Consider the following 23,506-nt stretch of genomic DNA (forward strand, 5'->3'; position numbering starts at 1 on the left):
AACTTAAAACTTAAAAATTCTGTATCTCGGCTCCTGAGTACTTTTTTTTTTCAATGAAAAATCTCTGGCACTGGCTAAAAAAAATATGAAAATACCTCTGGCAGTTAATGGGTTAAGAACGCATCTGTGTCATTTTAAGATTTGGCTATTCAAAAATAGCAGATGTACAAGCTCATAGCGTGGCACAGAGTGCTGCGCTATGAGCTTATGCTATTGTGCAAAATCTTGAAAATTTGTGCAAATCTTTGAATATATGTATTTGTTAAAGCGGACATTTTTAACTCAAATCTTTGCTTCTGGGGGGTCCCTGGAACAACATATGTTGAGATGGGGGGGTGTCCGCAGCCAAATCCTACTATAATTCTACAAAGCTCTGTAGTGCATGGTGTAGTCGTGCATGGTGAGGCCAAAAACTGTTCTGCCCGGTTCTCAGTGGCTGGACCAATTAGATTCTTGGCCAATGCCGAAAATGGAGTTGGCCGAAAAGCGAATACCGACAGGCCGAATATGATAAATATATATACATATATATATAATGAATTTATTTGTTTACCAAATACCAATGTTGATCAGCTACCTGATTATTGCATAAGACATGATTATGGCAAAACTTAAAGGCATACTAGGTAACGTTTTCAACAAAACTAAAGTTAAATTGTATATCTTTTGTGAGTGGCAAAAGTTTCACAACACCCACTCCATGAATTTCACCCCCGGAAGCTTTTTATTTATATATTTTCTATTGAACGTGGACGGGGGGGACTTTCCCGGGAAAATGACGTTCCTGGCCAACGTCATGACGTCCTGGCCGACGTCATACCGCAACGGTTTCCTGTTTGGCCAGGAACTACCGCGCTAATAACAAAAAGGAACCTCACGCTGATTTTAAGAGAATGTAGGATTGGAAGATCGAAAAAGAACAGAAAAAGAAAGCACAGCTCATGGTAACTAATGCTCCACTGGCTAAGAGAAACGATCCGTAGATAGTATAAAACAATTAAAAGATCGCTTTTTGAAACGCTTCCGGCTTCCGGTGAAAACGAATGGAACTCTGGGTAATCGAGGACTACGGAAATTGTATGCAGTGACGGTAGTGACCAGCAGAGGTTGCTAAAAATCGTTATTTGTGATTCTGCATTGTACAACTTTAACTTAAATAATAATCAATTTGAGAACCACTAGCCTAATGCACATCAAACGATGATGATGATGATGGTATTAGTGATGTTAACAGAGTACACTCTGTGTGTGTGTGTGTGTGTGTGTGTGTGTGTGTGTGTGTGTGTGTGTGTGTGTGTAGGCGGGGACAAGCATCGCCTGCTGAGCCAGGTGGTCCGCCCCCAGGAGCCTCTGCTCCGCTCCCCGCCCAGCGCCGCCCTCCTATTGGACGAGAGGCCCGGCCGCTGGAAGGACGAAGAGCGCCGAGGAGGAGGAGGAGGAGGACCGGCGGTCCCAGGAGACAAGAGGGAGGCCCGCGGAGGAGGCGGGGGCCGCCACGACGACCCCGCCGACCCCCGCGGCGGGGAGCGGGGCAGGGGAGGAGACCGGCGAGGGGGCGGGGAGCAGCACCTCCTCTCGGACGCCGGAGGAGGAGGAGGAGGAGGAGGAGGAGCCCCCCTGCTCCTCCTCCGTGACGCCCGCAGCCACAGCAGGGACCAGCGGGAGCCCAGCCCCCCGCCGCCGCCGCCGCCGCCCCCCGCCACGGCCTCCTCCTCCGCCGCCCCCCTCCTCCTCCTCCTGCTGCCCGTGGGCCCGGAGGAGCCCCAGGGCCACGAGGAGGGCAAGAAGAAGACCAAGTCCCAGAGGAAGGGACAGAAGAAGGGCCGCAAGGAGGAGGAGGCGGCGGCGGCGGCGGGAGCCCCCGGAGGTAAGGCCTGTCACAGTTATTACATAGAATCACCTGGTCGCATCATTTGAGATAATCACTGTCATTTATTGCATAATCGTCATAATTAGTTTCCATGTTGAAATGTTTTTTCATACATTTTCAATCATTTTCCAAAAATAGCAGAAATAGCTGATCTACAAGCTTACAACGCGTCACTTTGTGACGCGTTGTAAGCTTGTAGATCAGCTATTTCTGCATTTTTTTAAATATATTTTTTTAAGTATACAATTAAATGTCAGTAATTTCTTGGTATATTTCAGTTATTTGTCATAATATGCCCCTGTGCAATTTTTGTTTATGAAGCCTAAAAGTCAGAAACAGAAATGTAATTTCTATTCATAATGTGTGATAAAGTGATAGTAAAAGTGATAAAAAACACAATTAAAATCCTTAATCCACAATTATTTGTGTGACAATTAATTGTCACATGAAAAGAAAAAACTCCCGCAGTTCAAACACAATTAAAAAGACTTTTTGGGGGCGGGAACCCCTATTTATAACTATGCCTTTCAGGACGGGAACCCCTATTTATAACTATGCCTTTCAGCAACAAGAACCCTTTTTGGGGTTCTTGTTGCTATGTACAGTATATAGCGACGTACATTTGTTGTAATTTTTGAAAAATATTAGATTTTTTTCAGAAAACTTAGGTCAGGATTTAGAATGCGTTTTTAGAATCGGCCTCAGGTCTAAATGGGAGGGGCAAACCTCCAGCTTTATTTAACACATTCCCTGCCAGAGTTTATTTTTTTAATTCCCACCCAGTGCCAGCATTTTTAAAGATTTTGTAACCTTTTTTTAACCATTTTTTAAGTAGTCACAAAATATCTTCTGTGATCACCATCCTCACGGTGATCCGCTCATTACACACACAGGAGTCTCGTAGAATCGTGGGGAAAAAAATCATCCGATCGCGGTAATCCGTTCCATAATTGCAGCCAGTTGAAAAAAAGCATGTTTCACCAAAAAATACATGGTAAAAAAAAAAAAAAGTACACAGGAGCCGAGATACATGATTTTTAAGTAATAAGTTAACCAGGGAGTGAATGGAGCAATAAATCTTTAGATAGCGATATCTCTGGTTCTGTGTGGAATTTTTCAACAAAAAAAATTAATAATATATATATATATTTTAACTCTTTGACTGCCAGAGTATTTTCATAAAGTACTCCCCCAGTGCCAGCAATTTGTGTTTTTATATTTTGAATTTTTCTCATGAAAATAATTTAAGGACACATAATTTAAAGACCCAGCACAAATCCGCCACTAGAGAGCAGCACATGACAGCGTGATCAGGTCGTTGGGTCTCTCTCACCCTTCTTGATAGATTAGACAGGGAAAAACATGAAAACGGATGTGACGTCGTCCCAGATTGTTTTGATCGGCAAAAATTACGATGTGATACACGACGGCGATGACTGATCGTCACCCAGACCATAGATTATAGAAGAGAACCTGTCCGTTTGTCCGTTATACCGTGTGAAAAATCGTTTATTTACCTATTTTGGACGAAAATGACTGGGGAAAAAAAATCAAGAAACGGAATCCAGGCCATGAAACCGGATGCAGATGTCCGTGAAGTAAGTGGAACTCGAGAATAACATTGAATATTAAGCAGCATAGCGCAATCAGAGATTAAACAATGAACGCGCGTCAAGCGCGTCGAACGCGTCGACGGCCAACTGGACAAAGTAGCACTTGACGCGTTATCGCGTCGTCCGCAGTCAAAGAGTTAAAAGACGGACATGTCCGTCTTTGGCAGGTAATGTGTTAAACATCAAATATTTACATTTATTATGGGAATAACAACGTTTTGGTCTGTTAGAGCTTCATCAGGTTATCTTGTTTTTTTTTAATCGTCATGTTAAACGTCATAATCGTGACCACCCACAGCCCTAATCCCCGGCGGAGCGGCGGACCGCTTCAACCCCGAGCCCCCCGGAGCCAACGCCCCCGGCGGGTCGGACGGCGGCCCCCCCCAGCCGCCCCCGCTGCTGCTCTCCCCCCGGAAAGGCCCCAAGAAGAAGGCCCTGGACAGGAAGAGGAAGCGGTCCCGAGGCGGGGAATCGGACGCGTCCGACGAGGACTCTGCGGCGGCCGGCGTGACGGCGGCGGGGGGCCGCCAGCCCGCGGGGAAGAGGAAGCGCGGGCCGCGGACCCCACCGCCCTCCTCCATGATGATGAGGCCGGACCACCGGGGGGGCGGGGCCACGGGGGCGGGGGGCGGCGGCAACAACAACAACAACGCGGAGCCCTCGCCGCTCCCCAAGATCGACGCCAACTTCAGCGACTGGTCGGATGAGGAGGTCGGGGAACGAGCAGGAGGAGGCGGTAGGCTTGTCACAATTATCGCATATAATCGTCTAATTCTAAGCTTGTAGATCTGCTATTTTACTGCTATTTATTAAGGTCACGTAACCTTAATTTACATTTTCGATTACGAAGCCTTAACACATCCACCGCCAAGAACGTAGTCCTACGGTCCGTTAAATCCAACTGTTAAGCGCCGAAACCGTAGTCCTACGGTCCGGGTGTTTTTTCTAGAGCCCGACCGATACATCGGTGGAACCGATACATCGGTCATTTTGGACCCCGATGTTGACATCGGACATTATTTCCCCCGATGTTCCGATGTTTTTTTTTTTTTTTTTTTTCACTTAAATTTTATTAAGTTTTCAAAAACAAAACACATAAAACAAAAAAAAAAACAATAGACATCACATATGTTGCCAAACATCATCTTATATAATAATAAAATAAAATAGAATAGAAGGAGGGGCACAGGTGCTGTTCAATGTTAATAAATGATAGTGTATGAAAACTGTAATTTTTTTGTTTAAAAGGTTTTAGCTCGTTCAATTCTTACAACAATCATTCCGATGTTTTTGTCAATAATATTTTCACTGATTGTGCAATTGCTGCGCAGCTGCGGTAAAGGTGTTTATATTTATTTATGTGAAATCCACAAAGATTGCTCGTTTTTCTCAACAATCTCTCAATAATACTGAGAGAGATAATAATAATGAATTGCATTTATATGGCGCTTTTCTAAGTACTCAAACTTACTCAAAGCGCTTTACGACTTATCTACCACTACAATGCCTTCTAGAGAGACCAAGCTCAATTAATTAATAAATGATATGAATGACTCGACGCGAGGCTCGTTAATTTATGGATCATGATGCAACTGTTAGGTATATATTTTTATGGGCAATTGGGCATAGGCTACTACAATCTTCTAAGCTACTTGTATATCGCTAAAGAAATATATATTAACGTCTGTCTGAGTGAGACGTTAATTTAACATCTCCACGCTGTTTCTGAGCGGAGGAGTGCGGCTTGGCAGACGCACGGTGAATACCAAAACTCTCGCCCCAAAACACAGTCGCCCTAAAACACAATCGCCCCGGGGAAAATCCCACGGTATTCACAAACGTAACTTCAGTAAACTATGCCTAAACCTACCTAACCTTATTTCTAAACGTAACCACAGTAAAACTATGTTCTAACCTTATCATCAAACAAATGCAAGAACCGTCGGTCCGCGAAAAAGAATGGGGGTGAGCGTGATTTGGGGCGAGTTTCATTTACTTTCACTTTTCATCAGACGCGGACAAGATGGTCAGTCAGATGAAGCCTAGGGATTCCTCTTACAACTTTGTAAAGCATTACCCTTACCTTGGGCCGTTCATTTTGCTCTCAGCAAGACTTTGTTCATAACTAAAATACAAGGACACAGTTTTGTTGTGCTCAAAGCCTCAAGCCTGTGTGACTCGACGCTCAAGTTGTACAATCCCATAGTTTAGAATGGATCCTATAGTCCGAAGGGACAGCTGTGGGTTTTATTGGTTGTTGTTGGTTGTCAGGGCGATTTCACAACCAATCGATGGACGGGCTCTGCATGAGCACGTCTGTTGCAGGATGCGGTGACAGCGTCATGTCAATGTAATATGAAAACTAAATCAATTGACCAAAACCAAATCCTAAATTTAGAAGTGCACTACACTCCTTTATATCATTATGTATGAAAATGTTTTCAAAATAGTAGATCTACAAGCTCACAAAGCACTGCATAGCAACATGTTGTGACTTGTGAGCTTGTATCTGCTATTTTCAAATAGCCAGTGGTGGAAAAAGTACCAAAATGTTTTACTTAAGTAAAAGTATCAATACTGCAATATAGAAATAGTCTGTTACGAGTAAAAGTCTGAAATTCAAAATGTACTTGAGTAAAAGTATTGGCATCAAATTTCAATCAATTTCAAGTTCTCAAATGTATAAAAATCTTTTGAAAATAGCAGATCTACAAGCTTGCAGATCAGCTAATTTCAAATGGCCCTATATAGGGCTGAAGTGGTTAATGTATGTTTTGTAATAATAATCAAAATATTCAAAGTAACTAATAACTAAAGTTTTCAAATACTTGTAGTGGAGTAAAAGTATAATATTTGCCTCTGAGATGTAGTGGAGTAGAAGTAAAAGTATTGGAAATTGGAAATACTCAAGTGAAGTACAAATACCGCAAAATTGTACTAAGTACAGTAATTTAGTAAATGTACTTAGTTACTTTCCACCACTGCAAATAGCTGAAGTTTAAAAAGGGCTGAAGACTTGTGGTTAATGCATGTTTAGTAATAATATTAATAATTAAAATCTACAAAGTGACTAGTAACTAAAGTTTTCAAATAATTGTATTCATGTTTATTTGTAATAATGTGATTGCATTTTATTTAAATGTTCTCAATCTTGTATTCTTAACTTTAATGAAAAAATGAAGTTTATACGTTTTTGAAAATTATTTTTTATTATTTTATTTAATTACAAAATATCGGTCAAAAACATCGGCAATCGGTGGTCCAGGACTCTCAAAATCGGTATCGGCATCGGACCCAAAAATCTGGCATCGGTCGGGCTCTAGTTTTTTCCTTCGATTTTTTTTTTTTTTTTCAATTTTCTAGGGGGACCATTTTCAGTGTAACACCACCCGAAGTCGACCGGAAGTGCGATCCCGTTTTTTGTTTCCCGTCGGCCTCCATTCTAAGTCGTACACAAAAATCCCTGTAAACCTGAAACCTAAAATGTAGTTTTTCATCCTCGCATTTCCCATGTTAACATAAACGGTCAGAACTCAAACATGGCGGCTCTGTTTGACACGTGGTTTTCACTGGGAGATACAGTGGGATGTCGCGGATGTAAACAGACCGTGTACGGCTCAATCTTAAGGATTTTAACAAGATCTATGGCGACATGAAAAAAACAACAAAAACACCTTGGCACTGGTGAGTACATTATGAGATTAACCTCTGGCGGTGGATGTGTTAAAGGGATAAAAGTCTTTTTTTTTATGGATCAGTCACCCCATGGAGACTTGAATTCATGGATATTGTTTAGTTTTTGTCTCATTCCTAAAACAATAATGTGATGACCAGCGGTTCCGGTAGGAGACACAAAGGAATCTCTTTGTGTCTCCTACCGGAACCGCTGCCGGTCATCAAATGATTGTCTTAGGAATGAGACAAAAAATAAACAATATCCATGAATTCATGTCTCCATGGGGAGACTAATCAATAGAAAAAAGTCATTTTGGGGGTGAACTATCCCTTTAAAGGCGAAACAGACATGTCATTTGTATTCATGCTCCAATGATCAATGCAAAAAAAACACAATGAAGTCGTTGATTATTCGCGCCAATTAATCGTCTTAAAATCTTAAATCTTGTAACGGTGACAGCCCTAGGAGTAGGAGGAGTAGGAGGAGTAGGAGGAGGAGGAGGAGGAGGAGGCGTGGAGACGGCCAACGCGGCGCCCCCGGCCCCCGCCACCGAGAGGACCCCCGCGGAGCAGCCGAGGCGAGGAGGAGGCGGACCGGGCGGCCTCCTTCAGGCGGGCGGTCGGGACCGAGGAGGAGGAGCCGGCCGGCCCCTCATCGCCCCGCTGCTCCCCCAGGAGCCCCCCCCCATGCTGCTGCCCACCCTGCCCCCGCAGCCCCTCATGTCCCAGCCGCTGCTCCGCAAGCCGCCGCCCGGCGCCGGCGAGCAGCAGCAGCAGCAGCAGACGCGCAGCAGCAGCATGGGCAGCAACCAGAGCCGTGGCCCCGCCGCCGGAGGAGGAGGAGGAGGAGGAGGAGGAGGAGGAGGAGGAGGAGGAGGAGGAGGAGGCTCCGCCGCCTCGCGGCGCCTGCGCTCGCCCTCCAACGAGTCGGCCCACAGGGGAGTGGGCGAGGACCCCCAGGGGCCCCGGGCGCGGCGCGGCGGGAGGCTGCAGCAGGGCGCCAACTCGTCCCGCGACAGGGAGCGCGAGCGGGAGAGGGAGCGGGAGAGGAACCCCGCGGTCGGAGCAGAGCCGCCGGGCGGGGCCGAGAGGAAGTCTCGCATCGACCAGCTGAGGAGAGGAGAGCCCAGCCGCAGCACGTCTTCAGGTAGAGAGAGAGAGAGACACACACACACGCACGCGCACACACACACACACACACACACACACACACACACACACACACACACACGCGCATTAACTCTTTGACTGCCAGCGTATTTTCATAAAGTACTCCCCCAGTGCCAGCGATTTTTTTTGTTTTGTTATTTTGTTATTTAATTTTCATATAGTAAGTCTAGCTGCGGTTTTGAACACATACGATCGTTCCACCACTAGAGAGCAGCAAATAGACACTTTCATAAGCTCGCTGACTAGCTGCCCCCCCCCCCCCCCCCCAAACAGGCCCAAACAGTGAAATACGTCAAACCGGATGTGACGTGTTCTCAGATTCTCCGATTGCAAAAATTTACGATGTGATACACGACGGCGATGACTGTTCGTCACCCAGACTATAGATTATAGAAGTGGACTTCTCTGTTCGTTTTTTATACCGTGTGAAAAAACGTGTGTTTCCCTATTCTGGCCGAAAATGACCAGGAAAAAAAAATGAAAACCGGAAACGGAATCTGCGTCATAAAACCGGATGCAAGTGTGGGTGAAGTAAGTGGAACTCGAATCCTAGAGTGAAACATTGCAGAATAGCGCGATCAGAGATTAAACGATGAACGCGCGTCTAACGCGTCGGCAGCCAACTGGACAAACTAGCAATTGACGCGTTATCGAGTCAACCGCAGTCAAAGAGTTAAGACCGGGACAGCATCTGTCATTTTCCATTTGAACCATTATCAACTTTGGCTGTTAAAAAATAGCAGATCTACGAGCTCATAGCGTGGTGGCACCGAGTGATGCAGGAAAAACTAATGACAGAATTGGAAAATCATGAAACAAAAAAAAAATAGAATTACGAACCTATGCAATTGAAGCTGATGAACGGGTTCTCTCTCTCCTGATCTGATGGAATTTGCATTCCACCTGAAAATCCCCCCCCCCCCCCCCCACTTTATAGCTAAGTTCACTATGACTAAGTTCACTACTATAAGTTCGCTTTGACTTAATAATTTACATTTAGTTTTAAACAAAAAAATATCACTGACAGTGACACTTAGCTTTAACAGTAAAGAATTCCTGAATTCCTGTCCTCAAAATACGAGTTAAAGGTAGGGTAAGTGATATTCTTTGGTTAAAATAAGTGTTAAATAGCTCTATATTCTGATAGCTCTATATACTCATTGCTATAGAGTGTTTGTTCAGTAAAAGGAGTCTCCTTGTCTCTCCAGCTCTTTATAAAACAGAAAATGCATTTGCGTTTCAGTTTCATTTCCAATTTGATCCAATCAGGACAGAGAACTCAATCAGGATATAGATTAAACATAAACAAGTGAAATTGGAAGTGATGACACTAAGAAATGAGCAGGCAAAATTGGAACTGGAACACTATAAAAATGAAGCTTAAAAATTGGTACTTTCTCCTGATTGGCTGAGATTTTGACACCTACCGGAAAATGTATTTTCTGTTTATTAAAGAGCTGGAGAGACATGGAGACTCCTGTTACTGAACAAACACTCTATAGCAATGATTTCTATCAGAATATAGTGCTTTAACCTTTTAACAAAATACTTTTTGTTTTAACCAAAAAATATCACTTACCCTACCTTTTAACACATCGACCGCCAGAGGTTAATCTCATAATGTACTCACCAGTGCCAAGGTGTTTTTGTTGTTTTTTTGTTTTTTTCATGTCGCCATAGATCTTGTTAAAATCCTTAAGATTGAGATTGAGCCGGTCTGTTTACATCCGCGAGATCTCCCTGTATCTCCCAGTGAAGATCGCGTGTCAAACGGGGCATCCATGTTTGAGTTAGAGCGGATTACGTTAAACAGTGAAATGCGAGGAGAAAAAACTACAGGAAGAGAATTGAGTTTCAGTTTCGTCTGTAGAACGAGGGCGGACGTGATCGTCAAAACCGGATCCCAAATAATTCCGTTTCCGGTCATCAAACCGGAAACGGAAGTGGATCAAAAAAAATCCGAAAGTGCACCCGGACCGCGCATGCGCGAAAAGACCGCAGCCCGTAGGGCTACGGTCTCGGCGCTTAACAGTTGGATTTAACGGACCGTAGGACTACGTTCTTGGCGGTTAATGTGTTAATAATTAACATTTAGTTTTAAACAAAAAAGTATCACTTACACTTAGCTTTAACAGTAAAGAATTCCTGTCCTCAAAATACATAGAGTTAACATAAAGTGTAGTTTAACCCCTCCTTTCTCTGTAGATATACCTTATGGTTCTACTGAGCTTTATTCTAATATGTAGTGTAATGTCTGAATTGAGTACAGTGGAAACAAGCCCCTGTGGCTTTTTGTGTTATCCTTTTATCATCATAACCTTTGACTGTTCTACAGTCACGCGTTAGTAGTTCAAATTAACACATTTAAATTAACGTGTTAATTAAGTTGGATTGCATTAATCCATTAAGACCTGGAACGCATCTGTGTCACTTTAGATTTCTTTGGCTATCCAAAAATAGCAGATATACAAGCTCATAGCGCGGCACCGAGTGCCGAGCTATGAGCTTGTAGATCTGCTATTTTTGGAAAAATCTTGAAAACATTTTATTTAATTTTTTTTCCAAAAAACTTAAGATTTAGATTTTTTTTAAAGAATCGCCTCAGGTCTTAATGGGTTAATAAAGTATGTAATCAATCAAAGTGAACCACTGCGTCCGCCTGACGGGTTGCTAAACTTGAATCTCCCGTCCCGTCCCGTCCGTCTCCTTTGTGGTCTCTTGCAGATCGCCAGGACTCGCGCAGCCACAGCTCCAGGCGCAGCTCCCCCGACTCGGAGCGGCAGGGCCGCTCGCGGTCCCGCGCCGGCTCCTACGACAGCCGGGAGCGGGAGCGGGAGAGGGAGCAGTTTGAGCGGGAGAGGGACAGGAAGGACTTCCGACCCCAACAACAACAACAACAACAACAGCAGCAACAGCAGCAGCAGTCTGCGCCTCCTCCCCTGCAGGGCGGGGGGCAGCAGCAGCAGCCCCAGACCCCTTTGCTCCTGCTCCAGCAGCAGCCTCCCCATCCCCACCCTCACCCGCACCCCCACCCCCACCCCCAGCACCCGCAGCAGAGGGACTGGGAGCCCCCCGAGCCCCGAGAGTGGGGGGCGGCGGGCGGACGGGACCGGCGCGAACCCCTGCTGATGCGGCCGGGAGGACGAGAGCCCCTGCTGAGGGAGCGCGACATGCGGGAGAGGTAGGGCCTGTGTACTCGCATGTTTTACTTTAACTCTTTGACTGCCAGAGTATTTTCATAAAGTACTCCCCCAGTGCCAGCAATTTTCCTGTTTTTTTATTTTTATATTTTGAAAAATGTCATGAAAATAATTTATCAGAGTGAATTTTAAAGACACAGCACAAATCCGCCACTAGAGAGCAGCACATGACAGCTTGATCAGGTCGTTGGTTCACTGACACCCTTCTTGAGAGATTAGACAGTGAATAGAGTTAAGTAAAAGTATCAATACTGCAATGTAGATGTACTCTGTTACATTACATTACAGTCATTTAGCAGACGCTTTCATCCAAAGCCACTTAACAATAAGTGCATTCAGCATAGGTAGGGAACGAAACTACTAATCACCAGAAGTCTTAAAGGACGACTTCACCCATATAATAGGTCCTCACTAATGCTCACGATAAAACTGTACCATTTTTTTCTAAATCAGTCTGTGTCTCAGAGGAGGGCTGTGGACAGTTCAGAAACCCGTCTACCAGTGACGTCATCGATGGGGAATCCAAGCTAATAGAAACTGCAGGCTTTGTATTCCTGGAAAGTTGCAATGCTATAATAGAAGCCATTGTTCTCGCGTTGAAAAAAAAAATCCTGCCTAATGATGATGTCACTGGTAGACGGGTTTCTGGACTGTCCACAGCCCTCCTATGAGACCAAGTAGAAAAATTGTACCATTTTATCATGGGCATTAGTGAGGACCTATTATATGAAGATAGGTTGAAAATGGGTGAAGTCGTCCTTTAAGTGCATTTTCTTCTAAAACAAGCAACCAAGAGTATACAAGTATATATCTGTTACAAGTAAACAAGGAATTCTAAATATGCTTGCGTGAAAGTACAAAAGTATTGGTATCAAAATGCACTTAAAGTACCAAAAGTAAAAGTACTCATTATGCAGAATGTCCCATTTCAAGTTTCAAATGTATAAATTTTTTTTTTGCAAATAGCAGATCTACAAGCTCACAATGCGTTGTAGATCGGCTATTTTCAAATGGCCGAAATGTATATAGGGCTGGAGTGGTTAATCGTATGTTTTGTAATAATAATCTAAATCTACTAAAGTAACTAAAGTTTTTAAATAATAGTGGAGTAAAAGTACAATATTTGCCTCTGAGATGTAGTGGAGTAGAAGTAAGAGTACTGGAAATTGGAAATACTCAAGTCAAGTAAAAAAAAAATAAACTAAAAATTGTACTAATAAATGTTACTTTTGTTTCTCTCTCTCTCTCTCTCTCTCTCTCTGTCTGTAGGGAGAGGGAGCGCCTCCTGCCAGAGGGCCTGCTCCTCCAGCAGCACGAGAGGGAGCGCGAGAGGGAGCAGCGCGACAACAGGCCCGACCGCGAGAGGGACAGGATGATGATGATGATGGACATGCCTCCTCACGGCGAGCCCAGGGGCCCGGGCCGAGGAGGAGGAGGAGGAGGAGGGGACATGAGGGGAGGAGGAGGAGGGGGAGGGGGAGGGGACCTCCTCCGGGGGGACATGATGCTGAGGCCGGACAGGGGCGCCGCCGGTGGCGACTACGAGCCCCTGTTGCCCAGAGAAGCCTTCGGCCTCCTGGAGGCCGGAGAGCGGGCCGGTAACAGCCACCACCACGCCATGGCGGAGCAGCGCGGCGGCGAGCTGGACAAACCAGACAGTGTGGACGGTAAAGGTCTTTAACACATTTTGTGCCAAAAACGGCTATAACCGTTTAGTAGAATACAACCGTGGAGCGCCATACATTACATTACGGTCATTTAGCAGACGACGAAACTACTAATCACCAGAAGTCTTAAAGGACAACTTTCTTTTTTTACAACCAAGGTTTATGTTTTAGATTGTAATTAAAGTAAATAAAAGATGAGTGTTAAAATTTAAACATTTACTGCTTTCTATAGTTTTATCAATTTTCGCAATCTTTTTTTTACAGTGGGCGGGGGCATTCTGTCCAGTGGCTAAATATGTCTTTTTTTTTTACGCAATAACCAGGTGTTTTCTTTATTATTATTTACAGTAGCTCTTCTAGCCCCCAATAACTCACATCTGGCCATCAAAGACCACAGGATCTTTTTTATTGTGTAAAAAAGGCATATTTAGCCACCGGACAGAATGTCCCCGCCCACTGTAAAACAATATCGCAAAAATTGCTAAAACTATAGAAGGCAGTAAATGAAAAAAAAAGAACACATCTTTTATTTACTTTAATTACAAGCTCAAATATAAACCTTGTTTGTAAAAACCAAAGTTTTTAAGTCTTTAAGTGCATTCTCTTCTAAAACAAGCAACTAAGAGTATACCTAACGCTAAGGTAAAAGTGCAATATATCAGCTACCTACTGTCTTAAACAGATGAGACAAAATAGGAAAATCTAATGAGCAAGAGCTAAAACAAATAAGTGTATCGAATAAAACACGATCCAATAAAATAAAACAAGAGTTAGTACAACTAGTTGGCAAGGTGAAGACGAGGAAGGGTAGTGTTTCCTGAAGAGGTGGGTTTTCAGCCTGCAGTGAAAGACGGGCAGTGACTCTGCTGTCCTGACATCAGTGGGGAGTTCATTCCACCACTGTGGGGCCAGAACAGAAAAAAGCTGTGCCATAAACGACTATAACCGTTTAATCCAATATATATATATATATATATTTTTTTTTACATGGTGCGCTCTAACGCAACTTTTGAATCATCCACGGAGCCTGTAAAATGGAGAGGACGAATGTGAATCCTGTCCAAAAAAAACGACCTCCCGTCCACTCCCATTATAGAATGGGACACACAGTACATTGTCCAACATTATACAGTACATTCTCCAATTGCATCAACTAAAATTAACCCCTAACCCCTTTAGCTAACTGCTAAAGTGGTTTAACTGGGACCCCCTAGAACCCGCTCAAGGGCCCATGGGGGGTAGAATAATCCATAAAAAGACAACGGCACAAATCGATGGCGGGTTGTTGGTCCGTCGGTTTCCCCGGCTCGGCTTTTAAGGCGTATTTTCCACATTGTGTGTCTCTCTGTCTGACCAGGAGAGGACGACGGGAAGGAAGACGACTGCCAGTCCGCCGCGTCGGCCGGCGAGGAGTACGAGCCCATCAGCGACGACGAGCTGGACGAGATCCTGGCCGACAGCCAGAAGAAAGAGGACCAGCAGGACGAGGAGAAGATCACAGGTAACACGAGGGACCACTTTACAATGTAGGCTTTTAGCTGACGCTCTTATTCCAGAGCCACTTAACAGTAAGCACCGTACACACGAGGTAATGCATCAAATGCATAGAGACGGTAGTCTAGGATCATAGGTAAACAAAGAACCTATCATCAGTCTAAACCGTAGACCGTAAAAACAGTGTCACGCCATTAGTTTCTGCAGACCGTAAATGAAGACTATTTTGAAGCGATTTCAAATCATAAATGGGACCATAATTTACCAAAACGCATATCATGGTGATTGAAAGAAGACTTTAAACTAGCGACTGGAAGCGTATAGTATTTATGACAATGTTTATTAACGCATTCCATGCCAGAGGTTAATATCATAATGTACTCACCAGTGCCAGCGTTTTATTGTTTTTTTGTTTTTTTCATGTCGCCACAGACCTCGCTAAACACGTTAAAAGTGCGCGTTCATTTGGTTCTAAACACACAGGCGATCTGTGTGAAACGGCCAGCGAAAACCGTTTCGATCCGCCATCTTGAAGCTACAGCGGTGAACGCTAAACAGTGATCAGCGAGGAGAAAAACAACGACCGAGATAATCGACTTTTAGACAGGATCCCAGACAGGAAGCGGATGCGATCGAAAAAAACGGAACCCGAATAATTCCGTTTCCGGTGGTGCTACCGGAAACGGAAGTGGATCGAAGATTTCAGAAAGTGCACTTTTTGTTCATTTCGAGAAAGAAAAAAAAAACACTGGTTCGCGTAGATCTACGCGATTGGCACGTGGCGGCTTTAAATAGGTTCGCGTAGATCTACGCGATTGGCAGTCAATGTGTTAAGGTAATAAAATCAAGTGTCAAGTTAGACCAAAAACCCATCCGCTTAAATAGAGCCTAATAAGGGGTGAAACAGGCCATTCATATGAACTGTTACACTTCCTGTATAGCCTCAATTTACAAGCCGGATGCTAGACCCTTGGTCTAAACAGTAGAATATGAAAAAATAAATAATCTGTACATTGAAACTATACAAACTATAGGATGCCAGGTCGACAAATGAACCTGGAATCTGTCATGCTATCTAAATGATATTTTAACCTTTGCATAAGCCTGCAAGGTCGTCAAGGCTAGGGCAAGAGCTACGGGCTGAGGTGGAATCTGAAGAGGTGAGTCTTCAGATTACGGGGGAAGATTGGGAGTGAGTCTGCAGTTCTGACTGCAATGGGGAGTTCATTCCACACCAGGGAGAGGAACCTACCATGGATGTCAAGTAAAATTTAGCCCAATATCACAAATAATGTCCCAAAGGGCTGCACTTGAAAAACTGAACAATATTAACTCTCTCAGTGCCAATGAAAAAAAAAATGTATTGCGAACTTTGCGAACTTTTTTCTTTTTTTTTTTCAAAGTAAAAAAAAAGTGCTTAGGAAGCGAGATACAGCCTTTTTCAGTTATAGGTTAAACAAAGAGTGGATGGAGCTGCAGATCTTCAGATAATGATATCTTGGGTTCTGAACACTTTTTTCCCCCAAAAAAAAAAAAAAACTTTTTTCTTTTTTTTTTTTAAACTCGGGATTTCTCGTTCTGGCACTGAGGTTATAACCCTAAAACTCGGGATAACTCGGGGTCTGGCACTGAGAGAGTTAAGAGCAGCAATAATCAAAAACAAGGAGTGCAAATGTTCAGAAATACATACAACCAACCACACATCATGTCATAAGGGACAATAGGTAAACATGAGTGCAACGTACGTACATATTCATATAGCACACATATGCACATACATGCAATATACACACGCTAAACCGAAAACTCGCACGCACACACATAAAACACTGTAAACGGAAGATTAAATACATAAATAAAAAGATACAAATGAAATAATACACTGGGGAATTGTAATGTAGTGCTTGGTTCAGATAGAATTATGTCAAAAGCTGCGATAGTTCACCCCAAAAAATATATTTGTTTTTCTTTTTTTTAAACACTGTTTTTTATTTTTCCTTATGTTGCAGGCAGTAATACAATAACATGACATTTTGTACGACATCATTATATTTGTTTTTCTATTGATTAGTCACTAAGTTCACCCAAAAAAATTGTCACAGGTGTGTGACTGGCACCTGAGCATGGGTTCTGCAACTTCGTTGAGTTTGTGTTGATGCTCCAAGCAGCAACACTGCCCCCATGGAAAGATGCCACGTTTGTCCCTTCAGGATAAGGCCCATGGTGCAATAGGGCAAGTGGAAGCTGGTGTTCCGTTATGCATAGTGACAGCATTATGTGGTGTCAGCCCTGGTACCATTTACACATTTAGGACCACGTTCTGTGAGACTGGTGAAGTCAAAGGAAGACGACAACCCAAGAAGACCGGTTGCTTCACTGAGGAACCATAGAGTTTTCTTCCAGAGATTTACAGGCCAAATACATATAATTTTGGGTGGTCCTTGACATGAACACGTTTGAGAACCGTTGATATATAGCAACATAAGTTAAAAAAAAAGCAGATCCACAAGCTCATAATGCGGCACTCTGTGCCGCGCTATGAGCTTGTAGATCTGCTATTTTTGAATAGCCCAAAGTATAAAATAATGGTTATAGCTAAAAAATCTAAAATGACACACATTTATGTTCCCGGATTTAATTGGTTAACCCATTAATACCTGGAACGCATCTGTGTCACTTTAGATTTCTTTGGCTATTCAAAAATAGCAGATCTACAAGCTCATAGCGCGGCACCGAGTGCCGCGCTACGAGCTTGTAGATCTGCTATTTTTGAAAAATTCTGAAAGAATATTTTTTATATTTTTTTCAAAAAACTGTTGGGATTTCGATTTTTTTAAAGAATCGCCTCAGGTCTTAATGGGTTAAACACAACTCTCACACAACTTTATTCCAAACGAAGAGTTTATTTATTTTTTTATTTCTGCGTTGCCAGGTCCTGTGGACGTGATCGACGTGGACTGGTCCAGCCTCATGCCCAAACAGAAGCAGGAGCCGCGCACGCCGGGCGCCGCGCTGCTACGCTTCACCCCGGGGGCGGTGCTCCTCAGGGCGGGCGTGTCCAAGCGCCTGGCCGGCCCCGAGCTCCTGGAGCAGGTCAGGGAGGTGTGCAAAGCCGAGCTGGACGACCCCAAAGGTAAAGAGAGAAGACGTTTCACTCTGTAAGCTGGCCCCACGCATATATCTCAGTGTTGGGAGCTTGGGGGATACTCGTTGGGCAGATCCGGCTATCATTTCAATATTGGGATTCCTTTTTAGCCCATTAACACCTTTACCGCCGGGCCCGTAGTTCTACGGGCCGTTAAATCCAACGGTTAAGCGCCGAGCCCGTAGCCCTACGGGCTGCGGTCTTTTCGCGCATGCGCGGTCCGGGTGCACTTTCGGAATTTTTTTGATCCACTTCCGTTTCCGGTTTGATGACAGGAAATAGAATTATTTGGGATCCGGTTTCGACGATCACGCCCGCTCCCATTCTACAGACGAAACTGAAACTCAATTCTCTTCCTGTAGTTTTTTCTCCTCGCATTTCACTGTTTAACGTAATCCGCTCTAACTACAGTCATGGAAGTCCGTTTGACATGCGGTCTTCACTGGGAGATACAGGGAGATCTCGCGGATGTAAACAGACCGTTCACGGCTCAATCTTAAGGATTTTAACAAGATCTATGGCGACATGAAAAAAACAAAAAAACAACAAAAACACCTTGGCACTGGTGAGTACATTATGAGATTAACCTCTGGCGGTGGATGTGTTAAGACCTGAGGCGATTCTTTAAAAAAATCTAAATCCTAACAGTTTTTTGAAAAAAAATCAAAAATTTTTTTTTTAAAGATTTTTCAAAAATAGCAGATCTACAAGCTCGTAGCGCGGCACTCGGTGCCGCGCTACGAGCTTGTATATCTGCTATTTTTGAATAGCCAAAGACATCTAAAGTGACACAGATGCGTTCCAGGTATCAATGGGTTAGTGTGGCTCTGCAAGAGGCAAAGGCTAAATTCCAATACCCCAAATCTCGGCCACTCACTCACTCCCACTCGGTCACTCCAGCTTAACCCGGACATAGTCTGGTTCCAATTGGTCATTTGCTTTTTTGGAGGAGTCGAGTGGAGGAGCCGAGCGGGGCTACATGAAGTGTAGGCTTGACCGCTCTTCACATCTACTCGCGGAAGACTTCCTGCATCACGTGTACACGTTTTTTTTTTCTTTCTCCCGTGACATATACATGGTCCTCCTCCACATGTGGCCACACACACTCTGCTTGAAACCCCGAAACCAGGCCGAAAACACCGGCCGGATTAACTAAGATATTCACCAAAACATCACTGTTGTGCCAAATAACCGAAGGATCAGCCCTATAGTAAACGGCGCAGTTGTATGTCTTGTGAAGCGCTATAAACAAAAATACAGTGTTTTGTTTGTTGTAAAGTGTGCCGTTTACTCCGTCCTAACAGACGCTGAGAAGCTGTTTGAACACGACCTGGGAGCTCTGAACATGGCCGCCCTGAACAGGCGCGTGGAGAGGGCGGGGCTGCTGAGGAACCTGGGACCCTGCTGTAAGGCCCTGTGCGCCCGCAGAGACTTCGCCATCCGCCGGCAGCTCCTCAAAAACGACAAGGTTGGCTGCTTCTCTCTCACCCTTTTTAAAAAGAGCTGCCTAACGATACGTCTTTAGGGTGATTTGCTATTCAAAAATAGCAGATATACAAGATCATAGCGCGTCACCGAGTGCCGCACTATCATCTTGTAGATCTGCTATTTTTTTTAAATCGTGAAAATTTGTGCAAATCTTATAATATATTTTTTAAAGCGAACATTTGTAACTCAAATCTTTGCTTCTGTGGGGGTCCCTGGAACAAAATATTTTGAGATGGGGGGGGGGGGACTGCGGCCAAATACATATCATTTTGGAGGTTCTTGACATGAAAAAGTTTGAGCACCACTGGCATAGCAACATGTTTTTTAAAAAAAAATGTTAAGATTTAGAAGACATTTGTAGAACCCTCAGAAGCAAAAAATTGTGTTACAGTTATCATAAATCATGTTATATCATTAACAAATGTTAATGATATCCAAAGATTTCCAAAAAAAAAAAAAAAGCAGATCTACAAGCTCATGATGGCGCTCATATAGCACTCATGAGCTTGTAGATCTGCTATTCCTCCAGGTCTTAACGGGTTAACTCCACATTCTTAATTATATAACGTTAAGACTTGCTTATGCGCCCGGGTGGCGCGGTGGTAAAGTGCCCTGCCCACCACCGCCGAGGTAGTGGGGTTCCAATCCACCGCGGTGCCTCCGGCTTTGTGGAGCGTGTATACGGCGTGGAGGGTGATATTTGTCACTGCATGTATTCCTACGGGCTGTCAGCAGGGAGTGTTGGGCGGGAGGAGTAGCTCTATATCCTCCTGGTGGGGGCTCCTCACTGGCAGGTGAGTCGGTAGTAGGATACGACAGCAGTGACAACACAGAAATGTGTGTGGAGAGGAATCAATAGAGTAACAGAAGTCCTGACGTCACTCGTTCATCCCCTGGTTCGCATTTTCTCTATGGAGAATAACATTGGGTCATCTTAGAATCGTCTCATATAAGAATTGTGGTCCAAAAATAAACAAACCGTCTCGGCGATATTGTCAGGGAGGAGGTTCTGTATCGTTTATGATAGTCAGTCACTTATATTTGATACAGTCTGTTTCTGGTGAAAATTTAACTAATTCGTCGGAAGTAACATTATCGTTTTCTCACCGTCAGTTGATGCTTCATATCCATAAGAGTCAAACCGCCGGGGTCATTTGTTTATTTTTGGAACACAGTTCTTATTTGACGCGATATTAAACACGTCTATGGGGATTCAGATTGGGGGTGGAAAACGTGTGTAAATCACGTCAGACTTCGGTGCTCTTTTGGCAGAACTACTAAATTGGGGAGAAAAAGGGCTACAGTCTTTTTTTTTTATCTAAAACGAAGTCTGCTTGTAAGGAAGTTGACTGATGGCTGTTAAAAATCCTGACTTTTTTATGTGTGATAAATACTAGAGAATAAAAAAGATGTTAAGTGTGGGGGTGCAATGTTTAATTGAATTATATATCTTTTTTTATAATTTAATAATATAAACGACAAATAATCGATTCCTATTTTCGGGCATCTCATTACAGGTGAAAGGTTCCCGCAAAATAGTGTAAATGGCTGATCTACAATCTCACAAGACGTGTTGTGAGCTTCTAGATCTGCTATTTACACTATTTATGCACGACACTGTTGTGCGACGGTGTATAAAATAGTAAGTGCTTAATGTATTTGTATAAAGAATTAAAGGACATTTTTCTACATCCTAACAGTTTTTTGAAAAAAAAATCTTTTTCTTTTTCACAATAAAAAAAATAATAGCAGATCTACAAGCTCATAGCGCGGCACCGAGTGCCGCGCTATGAGCTTGTAGATCTGCTATTTTTGAATAGCCAAAGAAATCTTAAGATGACAGATTTGTGTCACAGATTTGTGGTAGGACAACTTGCCAACTTTACTCACAAGGGCCCTCCCGTTTGAAAGTGTCTGTGACGTATTCTAACTCGTAATACAACTTGTGTCGACTGTTCAATACACAACGTTATCTGATATAACCGGGACCGCGGTCTCGGTCTGACTGCCGTGCCGACAACGGAGTTGTAATAACATGCGACAACATCGCAGCAGCAACAACAACAACAACAACTCTTCTTCCGGTCTTACCGTCACAATAAAGTGTCTCCCATTTATCGAACTAACGCGACCGCTGGTGTTTACGTGGAAAAATCGCTTAGAAAATAATCCTTATCCCATTAAGACCTGGAACTGTGTCATTTTTAGATTTGAGCTAAAAAGCATCATTTTACACTTTGGGCTATTCAAAAATAGCAGATCTACAAGCTCGTAGCGCGGCACTCGGTGCCGCGCTACGAGCTTGTAGATCTGCTATTTTTGAAAAATCGTGAAAATGTGTGCAAATTTTTGAATATATATATTTTTAAAGCGAACATTTTTATCTCAAATCTTTAATTCTGGGGGGTCCCTGGAACAAAATATTTTGATGGGGGTCTGCGGCCAAATACATATAATTCTGGGGGTCCTTGACATGAAAAAGATTGAGCACCACTGTTATAGAAACACACGTTTTTGGGCGGTGAAACCGCCCCTATAAGTGAGATTTGGAAAAATGTACATTTTCCTGCGCTGTGATCTGGGCCCAGGAAATTAGTAGAATTATCCTGCGCTGTGATTGGCCAATCACAGCCTATTCAGGACTGTGATTGGCCAGTGTCACATGACACATGTGCATAGCCCTATATAAGCAACCATAACTTGAAAAAAACCAAATTTGGTTTTTTTCAAGTTATGGTTTTGTCCATCATAAAGAGTGTTTCAATAAATGTATTTATCCTTTGTACATGATTGATCGACTCCATTCAGTATTGTGATTAGCTAGCAAGACACCGCCCACTTCACACAGGGTGTGATTTTTCAGAATACTGTTGAGATTTAGGAGACGTGTAGAATCTGCTTCAGGTCTCAATGGGTTATTTTCAGCCCTAACTATAAAGTGCGGGTCATTCTCTGCCTCCATGTCTTAGGGTCTGACCAAGCAGATGTACCCCAGCACTCCCGTGGTGGACAACGACCTCCTGCAGCTGAGCATGCGTCTGTTCAGGAGGACCATGGCCGGGCAGCTGGCGACGGGCCCCCCGGCGGAGAGGGCCGACGGCAGCGGGCCCGCCCCGCCGGCCGACGTGGCGGCCGCTCCGCCCCCCGTCTGTGTCAAACCCGCTGCTGCAGCAGCAGCACAGGCCGAGGTTAGCCTGTCCTGAGAGAGGGGCGTGGCCTCAACCAAGTAAAAAAAAAAAAAAACGCCTAAATGCATGAAATCAAAAAAACAGATAAGCCCTTTTTTTTCCTTTTTTAATGCAGTTTAAAATTTTCCTTATATTTAAATGACCGGAAGAAAAGAAAGCAAACGCAGTTAGTTTTTTTGTTTTTTGTTTTGTTTGCAGTTCGTGCTAATCTATATTTTTCTCTGTCTCTCTTTTTGATTGAGTGGCAAGTACAGTACTCTGCCATAGTGACTATTGGGTGTGTTTAGCCTATGGAGGTTTACAGAGGTCTTGTATGTTGAATTAAATGAAACGTGTGGCAGGAAAGACATATAAAACAAACCCTGAAATAATGTCCTATTTGTGTGCATTTTATACCTTTTAGATGAGCGTTGTCTATTTCCCTGCTGTTCTTAACCATGTTCAAAGTGCTGGATGTTTTGTTTTCTTGTTGTGCATTAAGTTACAAAAACTTTGCATTAAAGGGGTTCTATAGAGATGTTTCATTTTGTGTGTCCCCCCCCCCCCCCCCTGTAAATGAGTCTGTTGACTTTATGGCGTGAAGAAGGTCCTCCCAATAACGTGATGTCTTTTTGCTATGTCTGTTTTTAAATTATTGGCATTTACACCGTTCTGTCAAAAAGCATGAACGGGGCACATCTCCGCAGTGACGTTTAAAACCGCACCGAAGGCACCGAAATCCTGAAGAGACTTTGAAAGGAACGATTTCCACTGCCAAACTATTCCTCCCTTTTGAATGTAAGGCTGTTACACGTGTTGGCTGTGTGGGGGCTTAAGAACAGATGTTACACTCCCATGTATTATTCTTTATTGAATGGTTTGGCAATGTCTACCTGAACTGAAAAGTGACTGATCAGCCCTCTATAGACACTTACACACTACCCTCCCCCCTCCCCCCCCAGCCCACCCCAGAGGTCACACACACACACACGGGAATACCAGACACTGTAGAGAAAT

General features: G+C 43.7%; 1 protein-coding gene across 1 annotated transcript in view; it reads left to right on the forward strand.

Annotated features, from left to right (window-relative positions):
- The window catches only part of zc3h13 (zinc finger CCCH-type containing 13), a 59,761-nt gene extending 36,736 nt beyond the window's left edge, over window positions 1-23,025 (forward strand). The window contains 9 exon segments of the mRNA XM_080423050.1: window positions 1,301-1,867; window positions 3,782-4,219; window positions 7,619-8,305; window positions 11,053-11,509; window positions 12,798-13,195; window positions 14,553-14,696; window positions 17,622-17,822; window positions 19,139-19,302; window positions 22,292-23,025. Coding sequence (XP_080279176.1) covers window positions 1,301-1,867; window positions 3,782-4,219; window positions 7,619-8,305; window positions 11,053-11,509; window positions 12,798-13,195; window positions 14,553-14,696; window positions 17,622-17,822; window positions 19,139-19,302; window positions 22,292-22,525 — 3,290 coding nt within the window. The 3' untranslated portion in view covers window positions 22,526-23,025.
- Window positions 23,026-23,506: the final 481 nt, after the last annotated feature.

Source organism: Gymnoscopelus braueri (genome assembly GCF_963280865.1).
Source record: "Gymnoscopelus braueri genome assembly, chromosome: 24".
Taxonomy (NCBI): domain Eukaryota; kingdom Metazoa; phylum Chordata; class Actinopteri; order Myctophiformes; family Myctophidae; genus Gymnoscopelus; species Gymnoscopelus braueri.